General features: G+C 44.4%; 1 protein-coding gene across 4 annotated transcripts in view; it reads left to right on the top strand.

Annotated features, from left to right (window-relative positions):
* Positions 1 to 18326, top strand: part of CWF19L1 (CWF19 like cell cycle control factor 1) — a 53321-nt gene extending 34995 nt beyond the window's left edge. For 3 of the 4 annotated variants that reach the window (XM_050928935.1, XM_050928939.1, XM_050928938.1), the window contains 5 exons: positions 7373 to 7452; positions 10815 to 11024; positions 11671 to 11790; positions 16685 to 16782; positions 18025 to 18326. In XM_050928935.1, coding sequence (XP_050784892.1) covers positions 7373 to 7452; positions 10815 to 11024; positions 11671 to 11790; positions 16685 to 16782; positions 18025 to 18169 — 653 coding nt within the window. In that variant the 3' untranslated portion in view covers positions 18170 to 18326. The remainder of the gene's footprint in view (positions 1 to 7372; positions 7453 to 10814; positions 11025 to 11670; positions 11791 to 16684; positions 16783 to 18024) is intronic. The other variant, XM_050928937.1, reaches the window with a different exon arrangement.
* The last annotated feature ends 6633 nt before the right edge of the window (positions 18327 to 24959 follow it).

Raw genomic sequence — 24959 nt, 5'->3', positions numbered from 1 at the left:
CCCTGTGACATACTGTACCTCAGAGTACCACACTGTAGCCCCGTATTCAGCATTCTTATATGGTTGTGATATTTTCATTCAAGTCATGCTATGTAAGATCTTGTAGGAAAGGTTATGACCTGCTAAAAACCATTGTTCTGTCAAAATATGTATCTCATTAGTGTATATAAAGTTATGAGATTTTGCTGCATGGCTGTCATTGAAGTATGGTGTAAGTCTGGGAGTCGTCCATTGCTAGTTCTTGAGTGACAACGAAGGAGGTGACCAACACCCAGGCAGTGTTAAATGGGATGTACAGTTCTGTAAGAGAGTTGTGCAGGCATCACACAATAGGAGGATTACTCAACTCTGAGACTCAGCAGGCCCACCAGGGCATGTCTGGGCTAGTATTTTCCAGGCATGTGGACTGAGGGTATAAAATAAGGGATGGCTGCATCGTGCATGTACCTTTCTCCTCCCCTACCTGTGCTGGAAGCAACAAGAATGCTGAGAAGACAAAGACCTGAACTGGGGAGACTGGTCCCAGGCTTAAAGGGAAAGCCTGTGTATTAAGGACTGTAACCTACCTGCAACCGGGACTGGATTTCCAGTTTGGCACAGTAGGCACATACCTAAGGCGCTGGCATTCTAGGACTGCCTAAAAATTAAAAGTGGGTTAAAAGTTTCATTTTTATGGAAAACACGAAGGCCAGCTGTACACAGGGGGGACGTGAAGATGCTGTGCTTAGGGGCGCATAAAATGCCAATATGGTCCTGCCTGCAACATGCAGTGGGGTGAGAAAAACTGCTCAATCCAAATATTGCTTAGTCTAATAAGAGTTAGGATTTAGACTGCGTGCTTGTCTTTTATTTTCTTTGGTACCTTTTGTGCCTACCACTTATAATCACTTAAAATCTATCTTTCTGTAGTTAATAAATTATTTTAATGTTTTAACCTTACCAGTGAGTTTGTCTAAAGTATTTGGGAAATCTACTCATCTTACAAAGAATCATAGAATCATAGAATATCAGGCTTGGAAGGGACCTCAGGAGATCACCTAGTCCAACCCCCTGCTCAAAGCAGGACCAATCCCCAACTAAGTCATCCCAGCCAGGGCTTTGTCAAGCCTGACCTTAAAAACCTCTAAGGAAGGAGATTCCACCACCTCCCTAGGGAACCCATTCCAGTGCTTCACCATCCTCCTAGTGAAATAGTGTTTCCTAATATCCAACCTAAACCTCCCCCACTGCAACTTGAGACCATTGCTCCTTGTTCTGTAAAGGTACATGTCCACTTTCCTTTGAAGTGGTGAACTAATCAAAATACTTGCACTGCTCAAGAAAGGATATGGAGTGGTGCATGATGGTATATTCCTGGGGGGCAAGGCTGGGGCCTTGGGAGATTTGCTGGTGCCTTTCTCTGTGTGATTCGTGAGTGGCTCAAGGGAGCATTCATGCAATTTAGCTGGGTGTGGGGCGCCACGTGCCATTGTGTCGAGTGATGACTGCACTTGGGGTTGCTGCTTGTCACTTGCAAAAACATTGTGAGAGGCAGCCCTTGCTGGAGAGTTAAAAGGGCACGGTGGTACCCCAGTTCCAGGTTGTACCCTAGGGATCCCGTCACACTCCCCATCTCTGAAATCTCCAGGGCAGCAGCGTGGGCCTCTGCCCATACTTTAGAGAACACTGTGCAATTACCCAAGACTCAGACTCTGATACGATCTTCAGCTCCACTGTGTTATCAGTCATAGGCTCCACTCTGAAGCCCTGGCTGTCCATGGGACATACTGCTGTGCAGCCACCTGCAGTGGGGCACCCATAGGGACACTGCAGTAACTCCTTGCTTAACGCTGTAGTTGTGTTCCTGAAAAATGCGACTTTAAGAGAAATGATGTTAAGTGAATCCAATTTCCCCATAAGAATTAATGTAAATGAGGTGTGTGTGTGTGTTAGGTTCCAGGGAATCTTTTTTTGCCAGACAAAAGGCTACACACACACACAAACATATATTATACACACACACATGCATATGCACAGTATAAGTTTTAAACAAACAATTTCCAAAGTGCTGGGGGGGAGGGGGAGAGAGAGAGAGTGTGTGTGTGTGTGTGTGTGTGTGTGTGTGTGTGTGTGTGTGTGTAAGAGAGAGAGACACAGACACACACAGAGTCTGTGTGTGTGAGACAGAGAGAGAGAGACACACGCCGTGTGTGAGAGACGCGCATTGCCCTTTTAAGCACGCTGACTCCACTCTAAGTACACTGCCTTTTTACGTACTGTAGATCAGCAAGTTGAGACAGCAGCTGCTGCCAGCAAACTCCCTCCATCCTGAGCCCTGTCCTGTCCCCCCCACTCTGTAGAGATGGAGTACAGGGGCGGGGAGGGGGGGAAGGAAACCCCTCTTCCCACCCCCACCCACGCACCATCCCCTGCATAACAAGCAGGAGGCTCCCGGGAGCAGCTTCAAGGCAGAGGGCTGGAGCAGCACACAGCAGTGGGGGGAGGGATACCTGAACTGCCAGCAATTGATAGCTTGCTGGGTGGCTGCTGCACAAGGAACTTAGGGGAGAGGGGAGCTGATAGGGTGGCTGCTGGTCCACCCTTGTTCCCAGCCCCCACCGGCTAGCTCCAAAAGGCTGCTCTTCCTGCAGGCAGTGGACAAAGCAGGCGGCTGCCAAACAACGTTATTAGGGAGCATTGCACAACTTTAAACGAGCATGTTCTCTAACTGATCAGTGACATAACAAAGCAATGTTAACTGGGCCGACGTTCAGTGAGGAGTTACTGTACTTGAAGAAGAGGAGGAGGAAGTTACTCACCTTGTGCAGTAACGATATTTCTTTGCAATGTGTCCCTGTGGTGCTCCATAACCGGCCCTCTTCCCCTCTGCTTTGGAATTCCCGTCAAGGAACTCCGCAGTAGTGAAGGAACTGGGGGCAATTCGCCCACACAGTGCTACATCGCCTTGAGGCAGACCATGAGGAAGGGAGGGTGTATGTGCGGGCCGAACAGATACTGCTACCTAAAATCTTCGAACAGAGGCGCAGGGGGCAGATACACCTATAGTGGAGACTCCTTAGGGGGACACATCTCAAAGAACTGTCGTTATTGCAAAAGGTGAGTAACTTCCTCTTTCTAGGTATGGTGTGGTGACATCTGAATGCCCCAGTCAAGAATGGAACCTCATTATGTTTTGCACTTCACAAATACAAAGGAAGAAATGGTCCCTTGCTCCCAAGGAGCTTGCAAGCTAAATAAGACAATCAAAGGGTATAACATACTAAGCAGTTGGTCAGCATTGATGGGAAACTGTTAGTATCACTTAAAAAAAGTATGAAGGCTGGTGTGCAAGGCTCAATGGCCTTACGTATGGGCTCTGTAGGCTCACTAGTATTAATCTCCACTTCAAGTTACTGCACACGGGGATCCCACTTGCTTATGTCTGTGTGCCCTAGCGCATGAGTTCTGAACATTTTCATGAACTGTGTCCAGCAGGGATTGAGGCTGTGCCTTGCATGCCCTCTTACCCCTCCCCTGCCCCTCCACATCCAAGGGTACAAAGGGTACAGTGACCCCAGCTGCCACACAGTTCCTTCAAGCTGCCTTTAGGTATTGAGTCAGAACAACATAGTGTCCCTTTGTACTATCCTTGCTATGTAGTTAATAGTTTGTTATATATCAGAGGGGTAGCCGTGTTAGTCTGGATCTGTAAAAGCAGCATGCATCCGTCGAAGTGGGTATGCACCCACGAAAGCTCATGCTCCAATACGTCTGTTAGTCTATAAGGTGCCACAGGACTCTTAGCTGCTTTTAGTTTGTTATAGTTAGTTATTAGTTGTTACAGTTTTATTTAGTTTGTTAGCAGTAAGCCAGCAAGAGAAAAGGGCGGAGGGGGATATCTTCTTATGACACAGATTAGGTCACAAGAGTTTAAGTCATGCGCCCTCCTCATGCGTGGGTTTTTCATCTCACTGTCACCCATGACAGATGCCTTTACTGTCCCTCATACTTTGCTCAGCTATCTATGGTGGGGGGAGGGAGGGAACGGGAAACGGATTAAGTTTGCTGTCAGGGCAGACTAAGACGTAAGTGTGTGGGTGTGTGGGCTAGCTGGCTGAGCAGACTGAATGGGTCACTAAAAAGATTGGCCAAGGCCAACCCGTATCAGTGGAAAATCTGAGAAGACAATGGAAATCCAGTCACCAAGATATTGACATCTAGCAATCAATGACCCAGAGGGAGGAGAAAGGTGGGTAAATAAACATGGGCTCTGGCAAAAACTTGGAGCTCTTTCACCTGGGAACTAAGGAAGGAAGGAAGTCAGAGACACAGAGCCTGAAAATGGGAGTTCCTACAGCTTGGCTAGTAAATTGCTCTGGGTTGACTAGCATTTACATTTACTGTCCCTGGATAAATGTGCCATATGCAAGTCTTCCAAGAAGCATGCAGAAAAGACAGGCCATCCAGACTGAAGCTTTTCCTCATGGAAAAATCCATGAAAGCTATGTTGGACTCTGAACACAGACCAGCCACAGAAACTTCTTCCTTTCTGAATTGTCCCCCCAATTCTCCTCACTCGAGATATGACACCAAACACATGAGCAAGTAAGCAGCCAAGGTGGGAGAAGGAGCAGGATTGGAATCCTCTCTCTTTGGCACTGGCTGCATCAGCACTGTTCCTCCTGGCATAGGAGTGCTCAGGATGGTTCTCTGCAGGCTTCCTTTGCTGGCACTAGTAGCTTCAATCCAGTCCCATTCTGCACCAGTGGTTTCAGCTGCTCAGAGATCTTCAGTTTGGGAAGAGGCATCCGCAACATCCTCAATCCAGATGTCTCATACAAATAATTTTGCAGTTCCAAGTAATTCTTTTGTGTCTTCAGCAGACCCTAGGTCACTCCAGAACCCGAGTCACCAATCCTTGAGGTTTCCCTGGTTCAAATGCCAGAAAAGAAGCCATATAGATGGAGGGAAAACCAATGACAAGGATCTTCTTACTAGATTTGTGAATGCTTATTCTCATTATGCTCCTTGGTTTCCTCTGAATTGTCCAAATGTCCCTTTCCCATATGGACCACAACTTGGCCATATTGGCCCACGTGGCTCTGATATCCATAATTTCAGGGACAAGTTCTGCCACAATGTGAGAGATCTGAACCCTCTCCAATTTATCAATATCTTCCTTGAATTGTGGGCCTCAGAACTGGACACAGGATTTCAGCAGTGGTCGCATCAGTGCCAAATAAAGAGGTAAAATAACGTCTCTGCTCCTACTTGAGATTCCCCAGATTGTGCATCCCAAGAGCACCTTAGGCCACATCATCACAGTGGGAGCTCATCTGATTATCCGCCATGACTCTCAAATCATTTTCAGAGTCATTGCTTGAAAGGATAAAATCCTCATCCTGTAGGGGTGGCCTCCATTCTTTGTTCCTAGATGTATTCCTTTACATTTAGCTGGATTAAAAGGCACATTATTTCCTTGTGCCCCATTTACCAAACAGTCTGGATCGCTCTAAATCAGTGACCTGTCCTCTTCATTGTTTACCAGTCCTCCAAATTTTGGGTCATCTTCAAAATTTATCACTTATGATTTTATGTTTTCTTCCAAGTCAATGATAAAAATGTTAGAAACTGTAGGGCCAAAAACCTATCCCTGTGGGACCTTGTTGAAAATCAAATGCACGCAATGACTATTCCCCATTTATGGTTACATTTTTGAGATCTTATCAGTTAGCCAGTTTTTAATCTGTTTAATGTGTGCCATATTAATTTTATATCATTTTAGTTTTTTAACCAAAATGTTGTGCAGTATCAAGTGAAATGCCTTAGAGAAGTCAAAGTATATTACATCAACACTGTTACCTTTAGCAACGAAATGTATAATGTAATAAAAAAAGATATCAAGTTAATTTGACAGGATCTATTTTTCATAAACCCATATTGATTTGCCTTAATTACATTACCCTCCTTAATTCTTTATTAATTGAGCCCTGTATTGGCTGCTCCTTTATCTTTCCCAGGATTTTTGTCAAACTGACAGGCCAATCATGACCCGGGTCATCCTGTTACACTTTTTAAAAATTACATGTTGGTTTTCTTCCAGTCTTTTGGAAGTACCCCAGTTCATCCAAGACATATTGAAAATCAACATTAACAGTTCAGTGAACCCTTCTGTCAGCTCTTTTAAAACTCTTGGATGGAAGTGGTCTGGACCTGCTGACTGAAAAAATGTCTGATTTTAGGAGCTTCTGTTTAACAGACTCCAGAAATACTAGTGGAATGCAGTGTTATGATCACACATAATGGGACTATATCATGTGTATTCCCTAAATACCTACCAGAAATATTTACTGAACACTTATGCTTTTCTGTATTATTATTGGTAATTCTACCATTTCCAAATAGAAGTGGACCAGTGCCATTGTCAGGAGGATTCTTTTTGTTCCTAATATATGTAAAAAAACCTTCCTTACTGTCTTTAACTCTGCTGGCCACACATTTCTCCTTGTGTCCCTTGGCTTTCCTTTTTAATTTTCTACAACTGCTAACTTCTGATTTATATTCATTATTATACATTTCCCTTTCTTCCATTTGTTACCTACTCTTTTTTAATTTTTATAGCTGCCTTCACTTCTCCTTTAAACCAGGTATTTTTTTTTAAACCAGTGTGAGTTTCCTTATTTGTGGGATTGTGGCTTTTTGGAGTATCTAGGAAAGTGTTCTTAAATGATTCCAAATTATCATTGAAATTCTTGCTCCCAACTTATCGGACTCATAATTGTTTTTAACTTTGTGAAGTTAGCTCCATTAAAGCACCAAGTGTGTATATGTATTCCTGCTCCAGACTCTATTCTGTTTGCATATTATAAATCATCAAGTCATCTTCACACAATGTGCAGTCAGCCTCTGGAACTCCTTGCCATGGGATTTTATGAAGGCCAAAAGTATAACTGAGTTTAAAAAAAAAAAGAATTGGGTATACTCCTGGAGGATAAGTCCATCAATGGCTTTTAGCCAAAACGGTCGGTCACAACCCATGTTCTGAGTGACCTTAAACCTTCACCTGTCAGAAGCTGGGACTGGACAACAAAATGGATCATTTGAAATTGCCCTGTTTTATTCGTTCTATCTGAAGCTTCTGATTGTGGTTACTATTGGAAGACAAGATACTGCGTTAGACCATTGGTGTGACCCAGTATGGCTGCTCTTATGTTCTTAAAGAGACGGGGCACCAGAAAACATCGCCCTAGCCTTCCAACCAGTTCTTACACCAAAAATAAGTACATTTACAGTAACATCCATATGGTACCTTTGAGTGCTTAGCTGTGATCCTGTTATCACTATGAAAAGAATGTTTATGGTAACAGTTTTTGTTTTTTTTCTCCTAATAAAGATCAGCCAACTGGCCCCTGTTGGTTCTGTCTTTCCAGCCCTGACGTTGAGAAACATTTGGTTGTTAGTATCGGCACACACGTGAGTACTTCTTGGCACATTCTTCTCACAGAAAAGTGCAGTGTTGTACTGATGCTTACGATTTAAAGCCACTTTCTTTTTAACACTTGACTTTAAACTGCAATTAAAAATATCCTAAACTTATACAGAAAAGGGTTGTCTGGCAGCTATAGGTCACAGAAACCTCTGATTATCCTCTCACAAACCTCAGAGGAAACCTGGTATTGTCCAGTTTCACTGCTGTTCAACACAAGAGGCGCCACAGCCCATTTTGACTATGTATCAGCCACAAACGATGTCCTGAGTGTGAGCATGTAACTCTGTGATTCCAACTTAAATCTTGTACCTAAGTAAGTAAAAGATCTCCCAGCAGCACAGTTTATTCTACTCTGCAGTTAGATAACTTTTCTTGTCTTTGCTTACACTCAGGAAACCACGGCAAGGCCACATCTGCACTAGAAAGATTTGCCAGTATAGTAATATCAGTCAGGGCGATTTTTCTTTAATGATATTTCTATACCTGCCAAAGCCCCAATATAAATACAGTTATACTGGCGACAAAGTGCTTCTACCGGTATGGTTTATTCGGTGAGATAAACCAGTGTAGCTGTATGGACAACATCACGTCTTTTCTCTTTCTTGCTAGTATAAGGCATGACTGAATTAGGAGGGTTTGCCGTTTTATTTGTGTCACAAATGCACAAAATCAGTGCTACACCCCAGCTTTAGAATAATCTCTTGACAGAATCCCTTCAGCATGCCAGAGTCCCAAAGGGGTCTCACTCTTCCTTCAGGGTAGGCTCCGTGGCCTCCCTGCCTCCTGAGACTGAACTTGGAGGTCTTCAGCACTCCTGCTTCACACTGTGAGCTCTGCTTGCCAAGTCCAGCTGAGAGAGACTCTTGGTTAGAGACTGGTACACGCTTCAGAGACTAATGCACTTCACGCAGTATTTGCAGTGACACTCAAGCAGCATTTTCAAAACAGTTGGCTGTATTAGTCTGCTGGAATATAGCGTTGGAATTCCTTAGGTTAGCATAGAGCCATAAACATTAAAGCATAGTCCATGCTAGTCAACCCAGAGCAATTCACTTGCCAAGCTGTAGGGAACTCCCATTTTCAGGCTCTGTGTCTCTGACTTCCTTCCTTAGTTAGTTCCCAGGTGAAAGAGCTCCCAAGTTTTTGCCAGAGCCCATTTTTATTCCCCCACCTTTTTTTCCTCCCTCTGGGTCATTGATTGCTAGATGTCAATATCCTGGTGACTGGATTTCCATTGTCTTCTCAGATTTCCACTGATACGGGTTGGCCTTCGCCAATCTTTTTAATGATTCACTCAGTCTGCTCAGCCAGCTAGCCCACACACCCACACACTTATGTGTTAGTCTGCCCTGAGAGCAAACTTAATCCGTTTCCCGTTACCTCCCTCCTCCCACCATGGATAGCTGAGCCAAGTATGAGGGAAGCTGCATCACACAGCGGTGTCACAAAAATATTACAAAAAAATTCCCTGTTTGTCACAAGCTACGTTAACAAACCTTTTCAAGTGCAGACCTGGTCTAAGCCTGTCCTGAGATGGATCCTACTTCATCAGTGGAACCTACTGGCTCTCAGCAAAATTCCAGCTCAAATCATAGAATCATAGATGATCAGGGTTGGAAGGGACCTCAGGAGGTCATCTAGTCCAACCCTCTGCTCAAAGCAGGACCAATTCCCAACTAAATCATCCCAGCCAGGGCTTTGTCAAGCCTGACCTTAAAAACCTCTAAGGAAGGACATTCCACCACCTCCCTAGGTAACCCATTCCAGTGCTTCACCACTCTCTGAGTGAAAAAGTTTCTCCTAATCAAATGCATTTCTTAATGATTAAACCTTGTTATTTATATGTCTTTGGTGATCTTTTTCTCTGGATAACTTTCTATCTAGTTGGAGACCATTATATCTTATGTAAGAACACCTGAGCCCTGATTCCGTGACCTCCTGTGGGTTAACGGTGTTGATAGCTGGCTATTCCACTTTGCATAAAGCTGCTGCTGCTGTAGAGTTGTCATGGTATAATCCCCACTCTGAACCTTAGCGTCCAAAAGATGAGATACCAGCGTGAATCCCCCTAAGCTTAATTACCAGCTTAAATCTTGTAGTGCTGCCACCAACCAGGACTTGCAGTGTCTGGTACACTCTGGTCCCCCCAAAACCTTCCCAGAGGACCCCAAGACCCAGACCCCCTGGATCTTACACAAGGAAAGTAAACCCTTTCCCCCACCGTTGCCTCTCCCAGGCTTTCCCTCCCTGGGTTACCCTGGAAGATCACTGTGATTCAAACTCCTTGAATCTTAAAACAAAGGGAAATGCACCTTCCCCCCTCCTCTTCCCCCTCCCCAAGAGGTAATACAGATTCAAGCTCTGTGAATCTAAAACAGAGGGATTCCACCTTCCCCCTTCCCTTCTCTCTCCCTGTCTCCCACCATTTCCCTGGTGAGTACAGACTCAATTCCCTTGAGCCTCAACAAGAGGAAAAAATCAATTAGGTATTAAAAAAGAAAAGTTTTTAATAAAAGGAAGAAAAAAGTAAAAGTTGTCTCTGTAATTTAGATGGTAAATGTTACAGGGTCTTTTAGCTTATAGACACTAGAGAGAAGCCTTCCCCCCCAGCACAAATACAAATTAAAATTCTTCCAGCAAAATACACATTTGCAAATAAAGAAAGCAATCAAAAAGACTAAACCGCCTTTGTACTTGTACTTACTATTTGAACAGAAAATTAGAGCGCCTGTAGGTACGTCTGGTCACTCTTAGAACCCAGAGAGAACAACAGACAAACAAACAACACAAAACAAAGACTTCCCTCCACCGAGATTTGAAAGTATCTTGTCTTCTGATTGGTCCTCTGGTCAGGTGGTCCAGGTTCACTGCTTGTAACCCTTTACAGGTAAAAGAGACATTAACCCTTAACTATTTGTTTATGACAGGAGTATAAACCAAAATTAGCTGATTATGAACTATTACAGGATCAAATTAATTCATTCTTTATTTTAAACCCAACCATAAATTCCCAAGTGGATTTTCTTTCAAGCTGCGTCATATCCAGAAATCCCATTTATTGCCACCCTGACTGAAGCCCAGCTCAGCTGCCTCCTTGCAGGTGGCACTTTGCCCTGCCTCCAAATAAATTTTTTGCCGTTCCTTACCCTTTTTTAAGTCATCTGATAATTGACAGCCTGCTACAAACTCTCCTTGAAGTAGAGCCTGGGGTATTTTGTTGATTTTTGTCTTTTGAAACGTGCAACTGTGAGACGGGTTAGCCATGGGGGAATAACCATGGCAAGGTCTGAGTTGGTTTGCTGTGAATAATTGCTTATGTATTTTCTGATTTCTTGTTCTGTTCTAGTGCTATCTTGCCCTTGCCAAGGGTGGCTTATCAAATGATCATGTCCTGATTTTACCTATTGGGCATTACCAGTCAGTGGTTGAACTTTCTTCAGAGGCGATGGAAGAAATAGACAAGTACAAATCTGCCCTGAAGAAGTTTTTCAGAAGCAAAGGAAAAAGATACGTGTTGTTTGAAAGAAATTACAGGAGTCAGCACCTACAGTTGCAGGTAGGGTTATAACACACCAGTGGAAGAACACACTCTAAGCTGCTTTGAAAGGGAACAGCTCACATTTCAACCCAAGTACAGGCAAACTCCCTTATCTGTTTTTCCTCCTTGGCATCCTAAATTGTAAATAATCTTGTGACCAGCAGATGGGAAGCAGGACAAAGGTAAAACGCCTGGGACCCCTTAAATGGCCACTTGAACATGTTGAATTTTTCCTGCTGCAGCAAGTGCAGAGAACTAAAGTTTACTGAAGGCCAGTGTCAATAGACTGGAACATTTATTATCTTCAACTGATAAAGACCAGAAGGGCTTCATGTAAGCTGGTAGGCTCTCCTTCTGCTCTGGTTTTAGCAGCTCTCATTGGCATGTGCAGTGGGTTACTGTTCCAGGTACTGAGATAGGCAGGAAAGCTTCCAAGTGTGTGCTATAACACGTACAAATCTTCGGCCAGTGTCTGAAAACACTGATGCTCAGTGACCAGTTTCTGCTGCATGGATTATGGAAGGAGCGTTGGGTGGTTTTCTACCTGATGACTTGTAACAGTTTCAAAGTGGCCTCATCTACCACAAAAGGTATTGGAGGACAGTCATGAAAATGTTTCAAGAACGTTTAGTTTGTGTATTTTTCTTGTGTCCACCATCTCCAGGTGATTCCTGTACCACTCAACTGCTGTGCTACTGAAGACATTAAAGAGTCCTTTATTTTACAAGCACAAGAACAGGAGATTGAATTATTAGAAATCCCAGAGCACTCGGATATCAAGCAAGTATGAAACAAGACTTTCACTTCTCATTTACTTACCCTTTCTGGTTTGGCATTTCATCCAGCAGTAGCCTTGCATGACCAGATTAAGCAGTCGGGAGTTGTGATACACGGTGAGCCTGTGCTTTGAGGCACTGAGCACTTACCTGTTGCGGTGAAAACACTGAGAGTTGTAGGTGCTCTGCATCTCCACCATTAAGCCCTGTATCAATAATTCCAGCTTGCCGGGGTGGCCTTTAATCAAACATTGCTAATATGACCTCCTGTTCCTTTTATCTGAATAAAACCTCTGAGGTTCCCATAGGTCGGTGCTGTTTTCTCAGCTATTTTCTGCATGATTGGATTTATAAAAGAACCCAACCCTTTACATTTTGTAGATTAGCCATCTGTCTGTTATAGTAGTGGTAAATAAAGCCCGGAAGCCAGAAATGTCTGAAGTGAGGAGATATAAGAAATAAGTCTCCATCTGGCATGCCAGTCATGTGCGCATGGCTGGCTGAATTCACTGCCGACAAGAGCAGGTGCAGCTCCATTTGCTTCAGAGGAATAGTGCCAGTTTATGCCAAGTGACTGGCTCTTGGTGCCCTTTCCTGGGCAGAGTTTAGGGACCACTTGCCCTTCTTGCTGGATCAATGAGTAATAACTAGCAGCAGCCTCGCTTGCTGTGTCCTTTGGGTCCATTATTCCTTGGAAAACACATTTGCAGCGAAAGTAGGAACAAGCCAAAGATTCGGTTTCAACTTTTTCTTTTAACTCTGATGCGCTAAGGTTCATTTCAAGCAAAGCTGAGGCTTTCCTCAGGCTGGCTCAGAGAAAGCTTCTGGTAGGAAATGGGAACAAAACTACTCAACCTTATAAAGCAGCTAGATGCCATAAATAAAACCAGGTTGCTTTCCGCAAGGAGTATTGCGAGCTTGTTGTGCTGCAGAGGAGTTGACTGGCTAGCTTCTGGTCAATAAATAACACTGATCACAGAATATCAGGGTTGGAATGGACCTCAGGAGATCATCTACTCCAACCCCCTGCTCAGGGCCAATCCTCAGACAGATTTTTATCCCAGTTCCCCAAATGGCCCTTCAAGGATTGAGCTCACAATCCTGGGTTTAGCAGGCCAATGCTCAAACCACTGAGCTATCCCTCCCCCCTTTACTATGTAAAGCAATGCAAAGGTTTAATAATATCCTCTCTGTGTTAGAAAGAAGAAGGCCTTGATTTTCAGCAGGCTGGGCTGTGGAAATTGTTATTTTAGTTTGGTTTCAACATATAAACATAAAAGATGCTTTATGCTGGTCTGTAGGAGCCTTGACCAATTAAAACTACACTCGTTGTCGGTGATCCCTCAAGGTCGAGGATGATCTTTCCCAGGTTTTATTTTTCATGGGTCCTTTGGTGACTGAGGAGTCTGATCCTTGAGTCACAGGCCCATTGGCAGACACTGCAAGCGGTGTTGGAAGACGGGGTTGGGCCATGACTGCAGCGTGACCGTTGTAAACTGAGACAGAACTGACATTAGTCAACCCAGCTGCCTTGCTGTGCACAAAACCAGTCATCAGCATGAGGTGGATGTCCTCTAATTTGGGTCCTGCAGAACCCCAGACACAACACATGCTTTAAAAACCTCAGCATCCTCCAAAGGCTTTTCACCGTGCACTAATGGTGAGCTTGTTGAGGGGGTTTCAGAGCAGAGGGAATGAATTTCTAAGTTGAGGCCCCCAGTCCTACCATCAGTATCTTCCCTGGTAAACCAGAGAGGCTGCACTCTGAGCACTTCCATTGATCTTGTGTCAGTATCTCGCAAGGGGAGAGGCATCACAAGCAGGCAAGCCCCAGGCCATGTAGAGCTTCATAAGTCAGAATAGGTACTGAACCTCCACCCACAAGCTAATGGGCAGAGCTAGTGCAGATCACAGAGTATTAGTGTTAGGAGCTGCTGGCAAGATGCCTGATTTATTTTTCAGCAGCTTTAGTTTCCAAATGGCCCCATGTTGCCCTAGTGTAATCTTAACAAGTGGGGTCCCACGAGGATCAGTTCTGGTTCGGTTCTGTTCAGTATCTTCATCAAAGATTTATATAATGGCACAGAGAGTACACTTATAAAGTTTGCAGATGATACCAAGCTGGGGCGGTTGCAAGTGCTTTGGAAGATTGAATTATAATTCAAAATGATCTGGACAAACTGGAGAAATGGTCTGAAATAAATAGGATGAAATTCAATAAGGACAAATGCAAAATGCTCTACTTAGGAAGGAACAATCAGTTGCACACATACAGAATGGGCAATGACTGCCTAGGAAGGAGCACTGCAGAAAGGGATCTGGGGGTCATGGTGGACCACAAGCTAAATGAGAATCAACAGTGTAACACTGTTGCAAAAAAAGCAAACATGATTCTGGGCTGTATTAGCAGGAGTGTTGTAAGCAAGACATGAGAAGTAATTCTGCTCTACTCCGTGCTGATTAGGTCTCAAATGGAGTATTGTGTCCAGTTCTGGGCACCACGTTTCAGGAAAGATATGGAGAAACTGGAGAAAGTCCAGAGAAGAGCAACAAAAACGATTAAAGGTCTAGAGAACATGAGCTATGAGGGAAGATTGAAAAATTGAGTTTGTTTAGTCTGTAGAAGAGAAGACTGAGAGGGGACATAACAGTTTTCAAGTAGATAAAAGTTGTTAAAAGGAGGGAGAATTTCCACTACATACATCTGACGAAGTGGGTATTCACCCACGAAAGCTCATGCTCCAATATGTCTGTTAGTCTATAAGGTGCCATAGGACTCTTTGCTGCTTTTACAGATCCAGACTAACACGGCTACCCCTCTGATACTTTAAAGAAAAGGTTAGACAAACACCTGTCAGGGGTGGGCTAGATAATACTTAATCCTGCCATGAGTGCAGGGGACTGGACTAGACGACCTCTCGAGGTCTCTTCCAGTGCTATGGTTCTATGAATCTTGAAATGATGAAGCCCTGCATGACAGAAGCCACCCAAATTGGGGTTTGACAAACATGTATAGTACGCTAGCTGCCTGCCTCGCTGTGCGTGTGCAGAAAGTGAGGGTGTTCATGCAAAGTATTCATGTGAATGTACTGCAAAACAGGCCCAGTGAGTTGGTAACAGATTTCAGAGATGCACAGTTTTCCCTTCGGTATTTTATAAATTCATCATCTTCATCCTCATCATCAAATGCGCATGGTGTGCTGAGAACCGTTGCTCCAGCCAGAGTGACAATCGATGATGGCATCGTACCAAACATCATAGAATGATGTTCTCAGATCTGGCTCAATCCTGCAAATCTGTGAATCTCTAGGCAGGCTGGGTCAAGGGTGACACCCTTTGCACATTTGTCTGAGAGCACAGTGAGCTGGGTGTTTTTGTCCTTCTAGTGACATGGCTGAAGAGCACGCAATGCCCCTTTCTGAATGTAATGAGCAATTGGAGGAAGGCCAGATCACTGCAGGATTATGCCATTTCACACAAAGTCAAACTGTTTTATGCTCAGGATTTGGTGATGGCAGCGCACATGGAATGCCTCTAGCTGCTCCAAGTCTGTTTGTAGGAGGTTCCAGGTTTCTGACCCATATAGCAGTGTAGGCAGTGCACAAATCTGATAGATCCTGAACTTTGTCTTAGCGCAGAGACGTGTTTGCGTCCATAGGAGAGACACGGACTTCATGCAGAATACAGCGAGACCTATTCTTCAGATGACCAGTTTGCTGCGACCATTTGAACTCCTCAGCGCTCTCCAGAGTGCTCATCCCCACCTGCACCAGGAGTTCTGGTGACCAAACTTCAAGGTTATGGACCTTGGTCTTCTTCCAGGAAACATTCAATCTCATAGTGCGGGTGCATTGTGGAAACTTTGAAGGGCAGGGCTAAAAATCTTTGGCTTCTCCACAAAAAAGACAGTGTAATAGGCATACTCTTTATCGGTGAACACCTCTTGACTGACCTTGATTCTGACATGTGGAGCCACAAAGTCCTTGTGTCCAGTTGGTAGCTTGACAGGATAGTGCTGTTGTGAGAATACAGACCTCACAGCACACGTGAGGTTGTACAGAAACGTTGAAAGCTGTGAACGTAGGCCCAGATTGGCCTAAGCAAACTCCATTTTGTCTTGTATTACTACCTTTGCTGCTGCTAGTCAGGTGTGTGGTATTCTAAGGAAAAAGAGCACATGCTACTATTGTAGTATAGGTGTTCCATCAATCCGGGCGCACACAAACTAGACTTGTGTCACAGATCAACAGAGAGATGTTTCAAGTTAAACCAGATATCACAGATTTTCAATCAAAAGCTTCAGTTAAGTCTCTTTTTGCATGGGCTGATGGCTGGGTAAGATTGTTGCTCCCAGTGTGTTTTGTAGGACTTCTAATTTCCAGCCTAGTCGCTAACAACCCGGGTTGTGGCATGAGTTAACAAAAACTAAGAAAAAAGCAGCTGTGCTTCTGTCCTTTAACAGTTTTTCTACAATGACAAGTTGAGTTAACCTAGAACTTCATTTGCTGGCTTTTGTTGGTCGATTTCACAATGTTAGCTGCACGGAAACGTAACGTCTATATCGGTGTTATCTTTTGTGCACAGTGTATCCCAACAGTAGGAGACATTTAACCCCACACTGGCGAAGATATGCTGGTTCTCCCCCCTCTCTGCTAGCTGGCAGTTGCGACAAAATCACTTACGTTACAAGCTGTTTCTAGGTTTTCTGTTTTTTTAGGGGGATTTTATATCTGAACATTTTACACCTTATGTATTTAAAAATCAGCTGCTCTGCTCACTTTCTGTGAATGATCAATAGTCACATTATTGTACTTTTCAGACTTGGCTCAGGGAATCCAGGTTTTTCCAGTGTGTGAAATGCTGATTAATGTTTAAACATCACCTTTATTCCCCCTCTTCTAGATTGCACAGCCGGGGACACCTTATTTTTACGTTGAACTGGATACTGGAGAGAAGCTTTTTCATCGAATTAAGAAAAAATTTCCCTTGCAATTTGGAAGGTTTGTTTTTCCTACTGTTTAACTTCATCATGTTTAGTAAAATTAAAATATACAATTGCTACATCGGCCAAAGATGCTGTCCCACAGCAGTTGAGAGGGGAGCTGAGGCTACTTAGGCTAATGACCTAGAAAGGTGAGGAATTACTACCATCTTAAAATTAATTCATTTATTTATTGAAATAACACTAAACTCCTTAAGAACTTATTTCATCTGTAGATCTCAGTCACTTACAAAAGAGAAATAAGTATTTAAAGATGGGGAAAGTGAGAGACGGAGATGTGAAGTCATTTGTGTAAGGCCACGAAGCAGCATGGTGTCAGAATAAAGAGAATGTGCTTAAACCAGCTGGCCCACCATTCTTTCGCTTCTCTGTTTGAGGAATGAGGTTGGGAGTTTCATACGTGTTTGTGAAGATTCCAGTTAGTTATGTGCTACTAGCTCCAGACCTAGTGTGTCCGAATTCCTAGCCACCCTCAGATCATAAAATCACAGTGCTTCAAATGAAGAGGTTAATGTAGCGATGCAAAATCATGTCTGTGTGCCATCCCTTATAAAGTCATTTTCTGTGGTTTACATTTCATTTTCCATAGTAAAATGCCTTTTTAAAACATGAACAATGGGAGGTGCGTCTGAGTAGCAGCTTGCTGAAGTTTTTGGCTAGGAATTCTGTCTGCTTAGAAGTAGGCTTGGTAAAATTTGATTTTTATTTTTTATAATAATGACAGGCATCAGCTTTATTTTGAAACTTTTTTTAATCTATTTCAGTTTTTAGTCTCAGGAAATTATGGGGTGAGGGTTCAGACAGTTGTTTAATGACAGTAGATATATGTTGAAAAAGTACATGAAAACTGGTAAAACACAAATTGCCAACATCACATGTCAAAATATACAAAGTGAATATCCTGAAATAAAACTAAAGCAGCATTTTTTAATGATAACTGATGGAAATAGTTCTTCATAGTTTCGTGTGTGATTGGTGAAATTGACATTTACCAATAAAAATCAAATCCTACCAAGGCTATTTATGAATGTGACTTGGTAGATCTACTCCCCTTGAATTCAATGGGAGTTTTCCTATTGTATTCAACATGAACTGAGCTTGTGCTCTGATATAACAGAAACTCTGCTGTCACAGAGGCTATATGCCAAATCTGTAACCCCATTATTTCAAGTAATCTATTTGCAATTTAAAATACTCCAGCCATTGACTAGGGGATTTCTGTGTTTTGATTTGCTGGCAGGGAAGTGTTGGCGAGTGAAGCCATTCTGAATGTTCCTGGGCGAGCGGACTGGCAACAGTGTACAGCCAGCCGGGAGGAGGCAGAGGCCGCTGCCAAGGCCTTCCGGGAAGACTTCCAGCCTTTTGATTTTTCTGAGCTGCAGTAATGCTGCAGACCCTGCAGACCCTTCTTCCTGCCTTGTCAGTGCAGCTGCCCTTGCCCTGGGCTGGGCACGCAGCCGAACTCAATCCATGCTGGCACAGGGCAGGGTGCGGCGCACGCACTTTTTACCCCTGCAATAAACTTTCTATTTTTCTGTGTCACTGATTTAGTGCTTTGCAAAAGAGAGCCTGGGCTGAGGGAAGTGGGGCCCAGTGAGGGGTGAGGACTGGTCTGAAGGGGGTAGCTCCACGTGGAAGCAGTAAGCATGGCGGGGACGGACTTGTGGGTTCCAGAACACGCTGCACCCCTGCGGGAGAGGGAGAGCGAGTTCTGTTTCCCACAGCCAGCCCTGCTCTGCCCTGAGGCTCGTGGGAAGAGATTTGAACAAGTTCATGTGCCTCATTGGGGGTTGCTGCAGGTCCCAGCATGGCGTGGAGCGACCCCAATGGGTACGGCGCTGCAGGGACAGGCCAGGGGCAGCCGTGACTCTTGCAGATGTGGGAGCAGTGGGGAACGTCTCTCTGTACAAGCACGAGGTATAGGAGTGCTCAGGTCCCAAGAACTGCCCACGGCTAAGCTGTGCTGCCAACCAACCCTCAGTAACCCCCCAAACCTAGCTATGCCCACTCCCAACTGATCCCTGGGCAGTCTACCCCACCTCTGGGTAACCTCCTTGCCAATTGAGCCCCTGGCTAACTCCCCAACTGTGGAGACCCCCACTTAGAATAACCCTCACTTAGTGATCCACCATCCCCCCTGCCTGGGTAGCTTCACCAAACCCCACTGACCCCTGGGTAACCCCACTGCTGATAATTCCCTCCCTTGGGTAACCCCCTACCCCACCAAGCCCCTGCCTAGGTAACTTCACCAAACCCCAACAACCCTACTCTACTGCTGATACACCCAGACCCCTGATAGTAGCCCCCAGTAATACTCCCAAGGACCCACAATAACCTTGATCCCCAGTGCTAACAGCTCCAGAACCCCCAGTAATCCCCCACACCCTGACTGCTAACAGCCTGGCAAACTCTCCTGCCCCCTAACACTGTTGTCTCGATAACCCCTACTGCTGCTAGCAGCTCCCCATTGACCTCATTCTAGCCCCACACATAAACCACCTTGGTAATTTCCCATTGTGTTCCCCCACAGCGTTCTCCCACTCCGATTGCAGTGACCCTGACTGCTCTGACCGCCTCTGAACCTCTAATAACTGCCCCAGGCCAAAGATGCCCCTGATAAATCCTAGTGGTCTCCAGCATCATGCCCCCCTGCTAAACCCATTCCTCTCCTTCCCCCAGCCCTCCAGGGAGTAAGACTTTGCGGGGGGGGGGGGGCCAAGGAGTAGTGTAAGGAGCTGTAGAATGTGCTGAATGAGCAGAAACTTGGCTAATGCCCAGGTGGATTGTTGTGCCATAGCACATTTATTGTTCGTGTTTTAGGATGTAGGTGATAAGATCATTTTTAAATCTTGTTGTGTGGAACTAAACATAAAAAACAAAGACTGGTGATGCCATGAAATCCAGAACATGAAGAAGTAAATATGATCCAACATGTTTCCCATTGCTTTTGAGAGGTGGTGTCCACAAATCCATCGGGAAACATTTGTATTTCAGGGATGTAACTAGGCCATGGACAGCTCTTCTGGCCTTAACTGTATCTTGTGAGGTGCCAGCCAGCATCTCTATCCCCTTGGAAATAAAGCTGCATTTAAAAAAAATCAAAATTTACATAGAATCACAGAACCAGAGGGTTAGGAGGGACCCTGAGGGTCGTCTAGTCTAACTCCCTGCCAAGGTGCAGGATTTGTTGGGTCTAAGCCACCCAAGACAGATGGCTCCAGCCTCTGTTTGAAAACCTCCCATGGAGAGATTCCATGAATATCCTAGGCAGTTTGTTCCATTATCCTACTGTTCTTACACTTAGGAAGTTTTTTCTGAGCTTTAATCTAAATCTTTTATGCTGTAGTTTGAAGCCATTGCTTCCTGTCCTGCACTCTGTGGCAAGAGAGAACAAATTTTTCTCCATCATTCCTTTGGAAGTCTTTCAAGTATCTGAAGACCGCTATCATGACCCCCTTAATCTCCTCTTTTCCAAACTAAACATACCCAGTTCCTTCAGTCTTTGCTCATATGGCTTTGGTAATTTTTGTTACTCACCTCTGGATCCTTTCCAGTTTCTCTACATCCTTTTGGTGACCCAAATTCGACACAGTATCCCAGCTAAGGCCTAATCAATGCTGAGTAGAGTGGTACTATCACTTCCCGTGACTTGCATGCTGTACCTCTGTTAATGCAACCTGAAATTGCATTTGGTTTTTTTGCAACAGCCTCGCATTGTTGACTCATGTTGAAGCTGTGATCCACCACAGCTCCCAGAGCCTTCTCAGCAGTGCTCCTGCCAAGCCAATTAGCCTCCATTCTGTATTTGTACATTTGGTTTTTTCTTCCTTAAGTGTAGCACCTTATATTTGTCTTCGTTGAATTTCATTTTGTTGTCTATAACCCAGTTCTCCAATTTATCAAGATCCCTCTGAATTTTAATTCTATCCTCCAAAGTGTTGGCAATCCTCTCTCTCCCTCAGCTTTGCAGATTTGATCAGTGTGCTCTCTGTTTCTACATCCAGGTCATTAATAAAGATGTTAAATAACACCGGACCCAGAACAGATCCCTGTGGAACCCCACTGAAGACCTTCTAATCTGATGTCATTCCATTAATAGTTACCCTCTGTTTGCAGTTGTTTAACCAATTCTGTGTCCACTTAATGGTAGTTCTACCATGCCTACATTTCTCCAGCTTCCTTATGAGAATGTCCTGTGGGACTATCTCAAAAGTCTTGCTAAAGTTCAGGTATATTATGTCCACCACATGCCATCCATCCACCAAACCAGTTACCTTGTTGAAGAAGAAAATCAAGCTAGTTTGGAGTGATTTGTTCTTGTTAAATTCATGCTGCCTGCTAGTGATCACCCTTCAGCCTCTAAGTATTCACAAATTGAATGTTTCATACATTGCTCTGGTAGCTTCCCAGGTATGGAGGTCAGGCTGAGTGGTTTATAATTCTCTGGCTCCTTCTTTCCTTCTTTTTAAAGATGGGCACCACATTAGTCCTTCTCCAGGCTTCTGGGACCTCTTCTGTCATCCATGAGTTTGCAAATATGATTTCCAGTGACTCCCAGATTTCTTCAGTGAATTCCTCCATCTTTTGGAGTTTGTTCACACGCACACTCAGTATCTGGTGCTTCATAAGGAATGCCAGTGTTTTAGCCACACTAGCAGTACCTTTGCCAAGGGTATATTTTGGACAGTGCATTTGTGAGCATCTACTTTAATACATGGACTGACTTTAGTTCAGAGCCTGTGGTTCAGGCCTTGGGTCTTGCACAAGCCCCAGTGCTCCAGACTTTCTATCTCTCCCCTTCAACTGTAATGGTAAAGTAAGGGTACGAGTCTGTCACAGAGGTCACAGATTCCATGACTTCCTGGGACCTCTGTGACTTCTTCCGCATCGACAGGGTTGGAGCAGCTGAAGCAGTGTCGGGGGAGGGTTTGGATCAGCTCTCCTAGGGCTGGAGCAGCTGGCCAAGGGTCACTGGAGCAGGGGTCCCTGGGTCTGCCGGAGCAGCGGCCGCCCTCTGGGCCTGCCGGAGCAGTTGGCTGGTGGTTGGCCTCGGGGCCACCGGAGCTGCAGCCCCCGCTGGCGGTCAGCCCCTGGCAGCATCCGCACTGTTAGTCCCCTCTCCCCCAGGGTATTTTTAGTACAAGTCAGGGACGGGTCACGGGCTTCCATGAATTTTTGTTTATTGCCCACAACCTGTCCCTGACTTGTACTAAAAATACCCGTGACAGAATCTTAACTATAATTACGATTAAGTTATAAGCTCCTTTTTTTCATGCTTTCTCAGTTTCATGGAAAAACCACCCTCTGCAGTGAGGTGTCTGGTTAGCTCCTGGCCCAGAGGTCAGCCTTCCATGTGACAGAATTTTGTGAAACTCCAGTTTGCTGTTTTGTGCTCAAATAACTCAGATGACGCATCTTATCAAAGAGAAGGGTGAGAGGTGACTTGATCAGTGTGGCTAGGCACTGAGAAATGGAAAAGAGATCGAAGAGTGGCAGCTTTTCAACCTTCTGAAAAAGGCAGAGCGAGAGCCGAGGGCTGGAAGCTGAAGTTGGACAAATTCAGTCTTGAAATAACAAACCGTTTCCTAGCACTGGAACATCTTACTGGGGAGGTTGGGACTCACCAGGGCTCGGTATCTTTAAAATCGTGTTGTCAGACTGATGGCCAGAGTTGGGGTTGGGCAGGAATTTCCCCCCGGCCAGCTCTCCTTTCTCTGTGGTATGCAGCACAATTCACCTGCAGGGATCCCCGGGGCATGTTTCAGCCAATCAATCCCCTACCCTTGCAGGGGCCTTGGGCACCGATGGCATCTTGGTCTCTTCTGTCCTCTGCCTGTGGCACACAACAGTTCAATCTCAGTGCTTTACTTTCGTCTGAGCCATGTTATTGGACTCAATATAGCAGTAACTTGGTGAAATTTAATGGCCTGCGATACACAGGAGGTCAGATTAGGATAGATGCTCTAATGGTCCCTTCTGGCCTTACATCCATGGAAGTGGGAACATGGGAAAGTCTTTTAAACTTCATAGTGTCCATGAACTGACTTCTTAGCAGAGACAAATGTGTTTGATTTGGGAAGAAATTTGGTTTAGCTAAAAAAGGAAAAGAAAATTAAACCTGCATCTTCTGAAACTGTTTTTTGCAACTGCTGTAAAACACCCCACACAGAGTTGGTGCCACTAAACTCTGTAGAGTCTGAAATTCAGATTGTTCCATTGAAAACATCTTAATGCAATGCTAAAGCATTACATGCCACTGAAGTGTACATGCCAAATTTAAAAAATGCTGATTTAAATTTAAGTGAGCATTTAACCATTCTCTGGCTCCCATGCATATATGTTACAACACTGATTAACTGAATAACTCTTATTTTTCAAGTTATGCAATATATGTAAACTTTTTTTACATATAAGTAATATGTAAGAAATTCACTTACATAATTTTTCCATTGGTCTGTCTTTGGTGGGTCTCATTTCATATACAAGCGCCATTCTTCACAAATGTTCATTGTGTAGGAACAAAATATTACTTAAACAGTGTGTGAACTCTTACGTGAGATTTTTCTGTTTACATTAATACGAGCAATGTTAGATCCCTAGATTAGAGGTGCTACCGTAGCCGCTGAAATTGCTTTTGCACAATACCGGATAGAATGATGGTGTGCCAGTAGTTGCTCCATAGTTAAGGTGACAGCTAAGGTTCTGTGTAATGCTGCATTTTGCAGCCCTTCTAAAATTAGCCCCCAGATCCCTTTCCGCAGTACTCCTTCCTAGGCAGTCATTTCCCATTTTGTATGTGTGCAACTGAGTGTTCTGTCCTAAGTGGAGCACTTTGCATTTGTCCTTATTGAATTTCATCCTATTTGCTTCAGACCATTTCTCCAGTTTGTCCAGATCATTTTGAATTTTAATCCAAGACACTTGCAACCCCTCCCAGCTTGGTATCGTCTGCAAACCTTGTAACTGTACTTGTTATGCCATTATCTAAATCAGTGGTTCTCAAACTGTGGGTCAGGACTCCAAAGTGGGTCACGACCCCATTTTAATGGGGTCACCAGGGCTGACTTAGACTTGCATGAGAAACAATGTATACACTGTCAATGCTGCCCTTGTGTTTTGCATTCCTTGCAGCTGAAATCTTGTCCGTCAGCACATCCTCCAAACCGGGACAGACTTTCCCAGATTAGAAGGCAGAAAAAGAAGACTTGGGGGGATGTGTTGAAAGAGTTAATGTGCACATCTGAGAGCAGCAAGACAGAGACAACTCATTCAAAAGGGAATGGAGTAGGAGGAGAAAGGCGGATTGAGCAAGTTTCAACACAATAAAGTCGTCTCTAACAGATGATGAGCTGCTATGAAGAAAGGGAAAGAACTATTTAACTCCACTGTTCTGCCAGCAATGATACATGGAATGGGAAGCTGGTCAGTGGCGAAAGCAGAAGAAGAAAAATTCGCTCTCACCAGAGAGCAATGGAAAGGCGAACGTGCAAGATATCGCTTTGTGATCATATACTAAATGAGGAGGTCAGAAGGCATAGAGAGGTGACCGATGTAGTGCAGGCGATGTACGACACAAAGTGGAGATGGGTGGGTCATGTATTCTGCAGGCAAGAAAATGGGACAACGCGCATAGGTGACTGGATCCCCAGAGACCACAAATGACCACTGGGCAGACCGAAAACACGCTGGGCTGATCTTTGGCCAGAAATGGAAAGAATGTGCTCACAACAAAACAGAATGGTGTGGCGTCGACTTGCATTTATGGAGGGATGGATGAGGACAAGCTGGACAAAGGTGACAAAGATGATCTTAAAGTGACCTTCAGGCATGCAAAGTCCTATTTGTGTGCAAGGGTAGTGAGAGAGGATGGGAGGAATGGCCTTCTTCATGGAGATAAGGCTCATTAGCTAATATGTCTAGCTAAGATTTGAGGCAACAGCTCTTTCCCAACCTATCCTAATGGGGAATGCTCATAATCTTTCATCTGTTATTTCTCAGAGTTTCAGAGATATGAATTAGATCTTTCACCCACTACCCTAGTCATGCCAAACCTAGCAGTTCATTCATGAAGAGCTTAATGGATGAATTCTTACAGTCAACCATGATTTCTGCCATTATTACCTAGAGGAATAAGAGTGGTGTTCAAAAACATAAGCGGCAACAGGTCTCTGCAAA

Source organism: Gopherus flavomarginatus, chromosome 19, assembly GCF_025201925.1.
Source record: "Gopherus flavomarginatus isolate rGopFla2 chromosome 19, rGopFla2.mat.asm, whole genome shotgun sequence".
In the NCBI taxonomy this organism is placed as follows: domain Eukaryota; kingdom Metazoa; phylum Chordata; order Testudines; family Testudinidae; genus Gopherus; species Gopherus flavomarginatus.
Note: the sequence above shows the minus strand (reverse complement) of the source record. Positions and strands in the feature narration are given on the sequence as shown.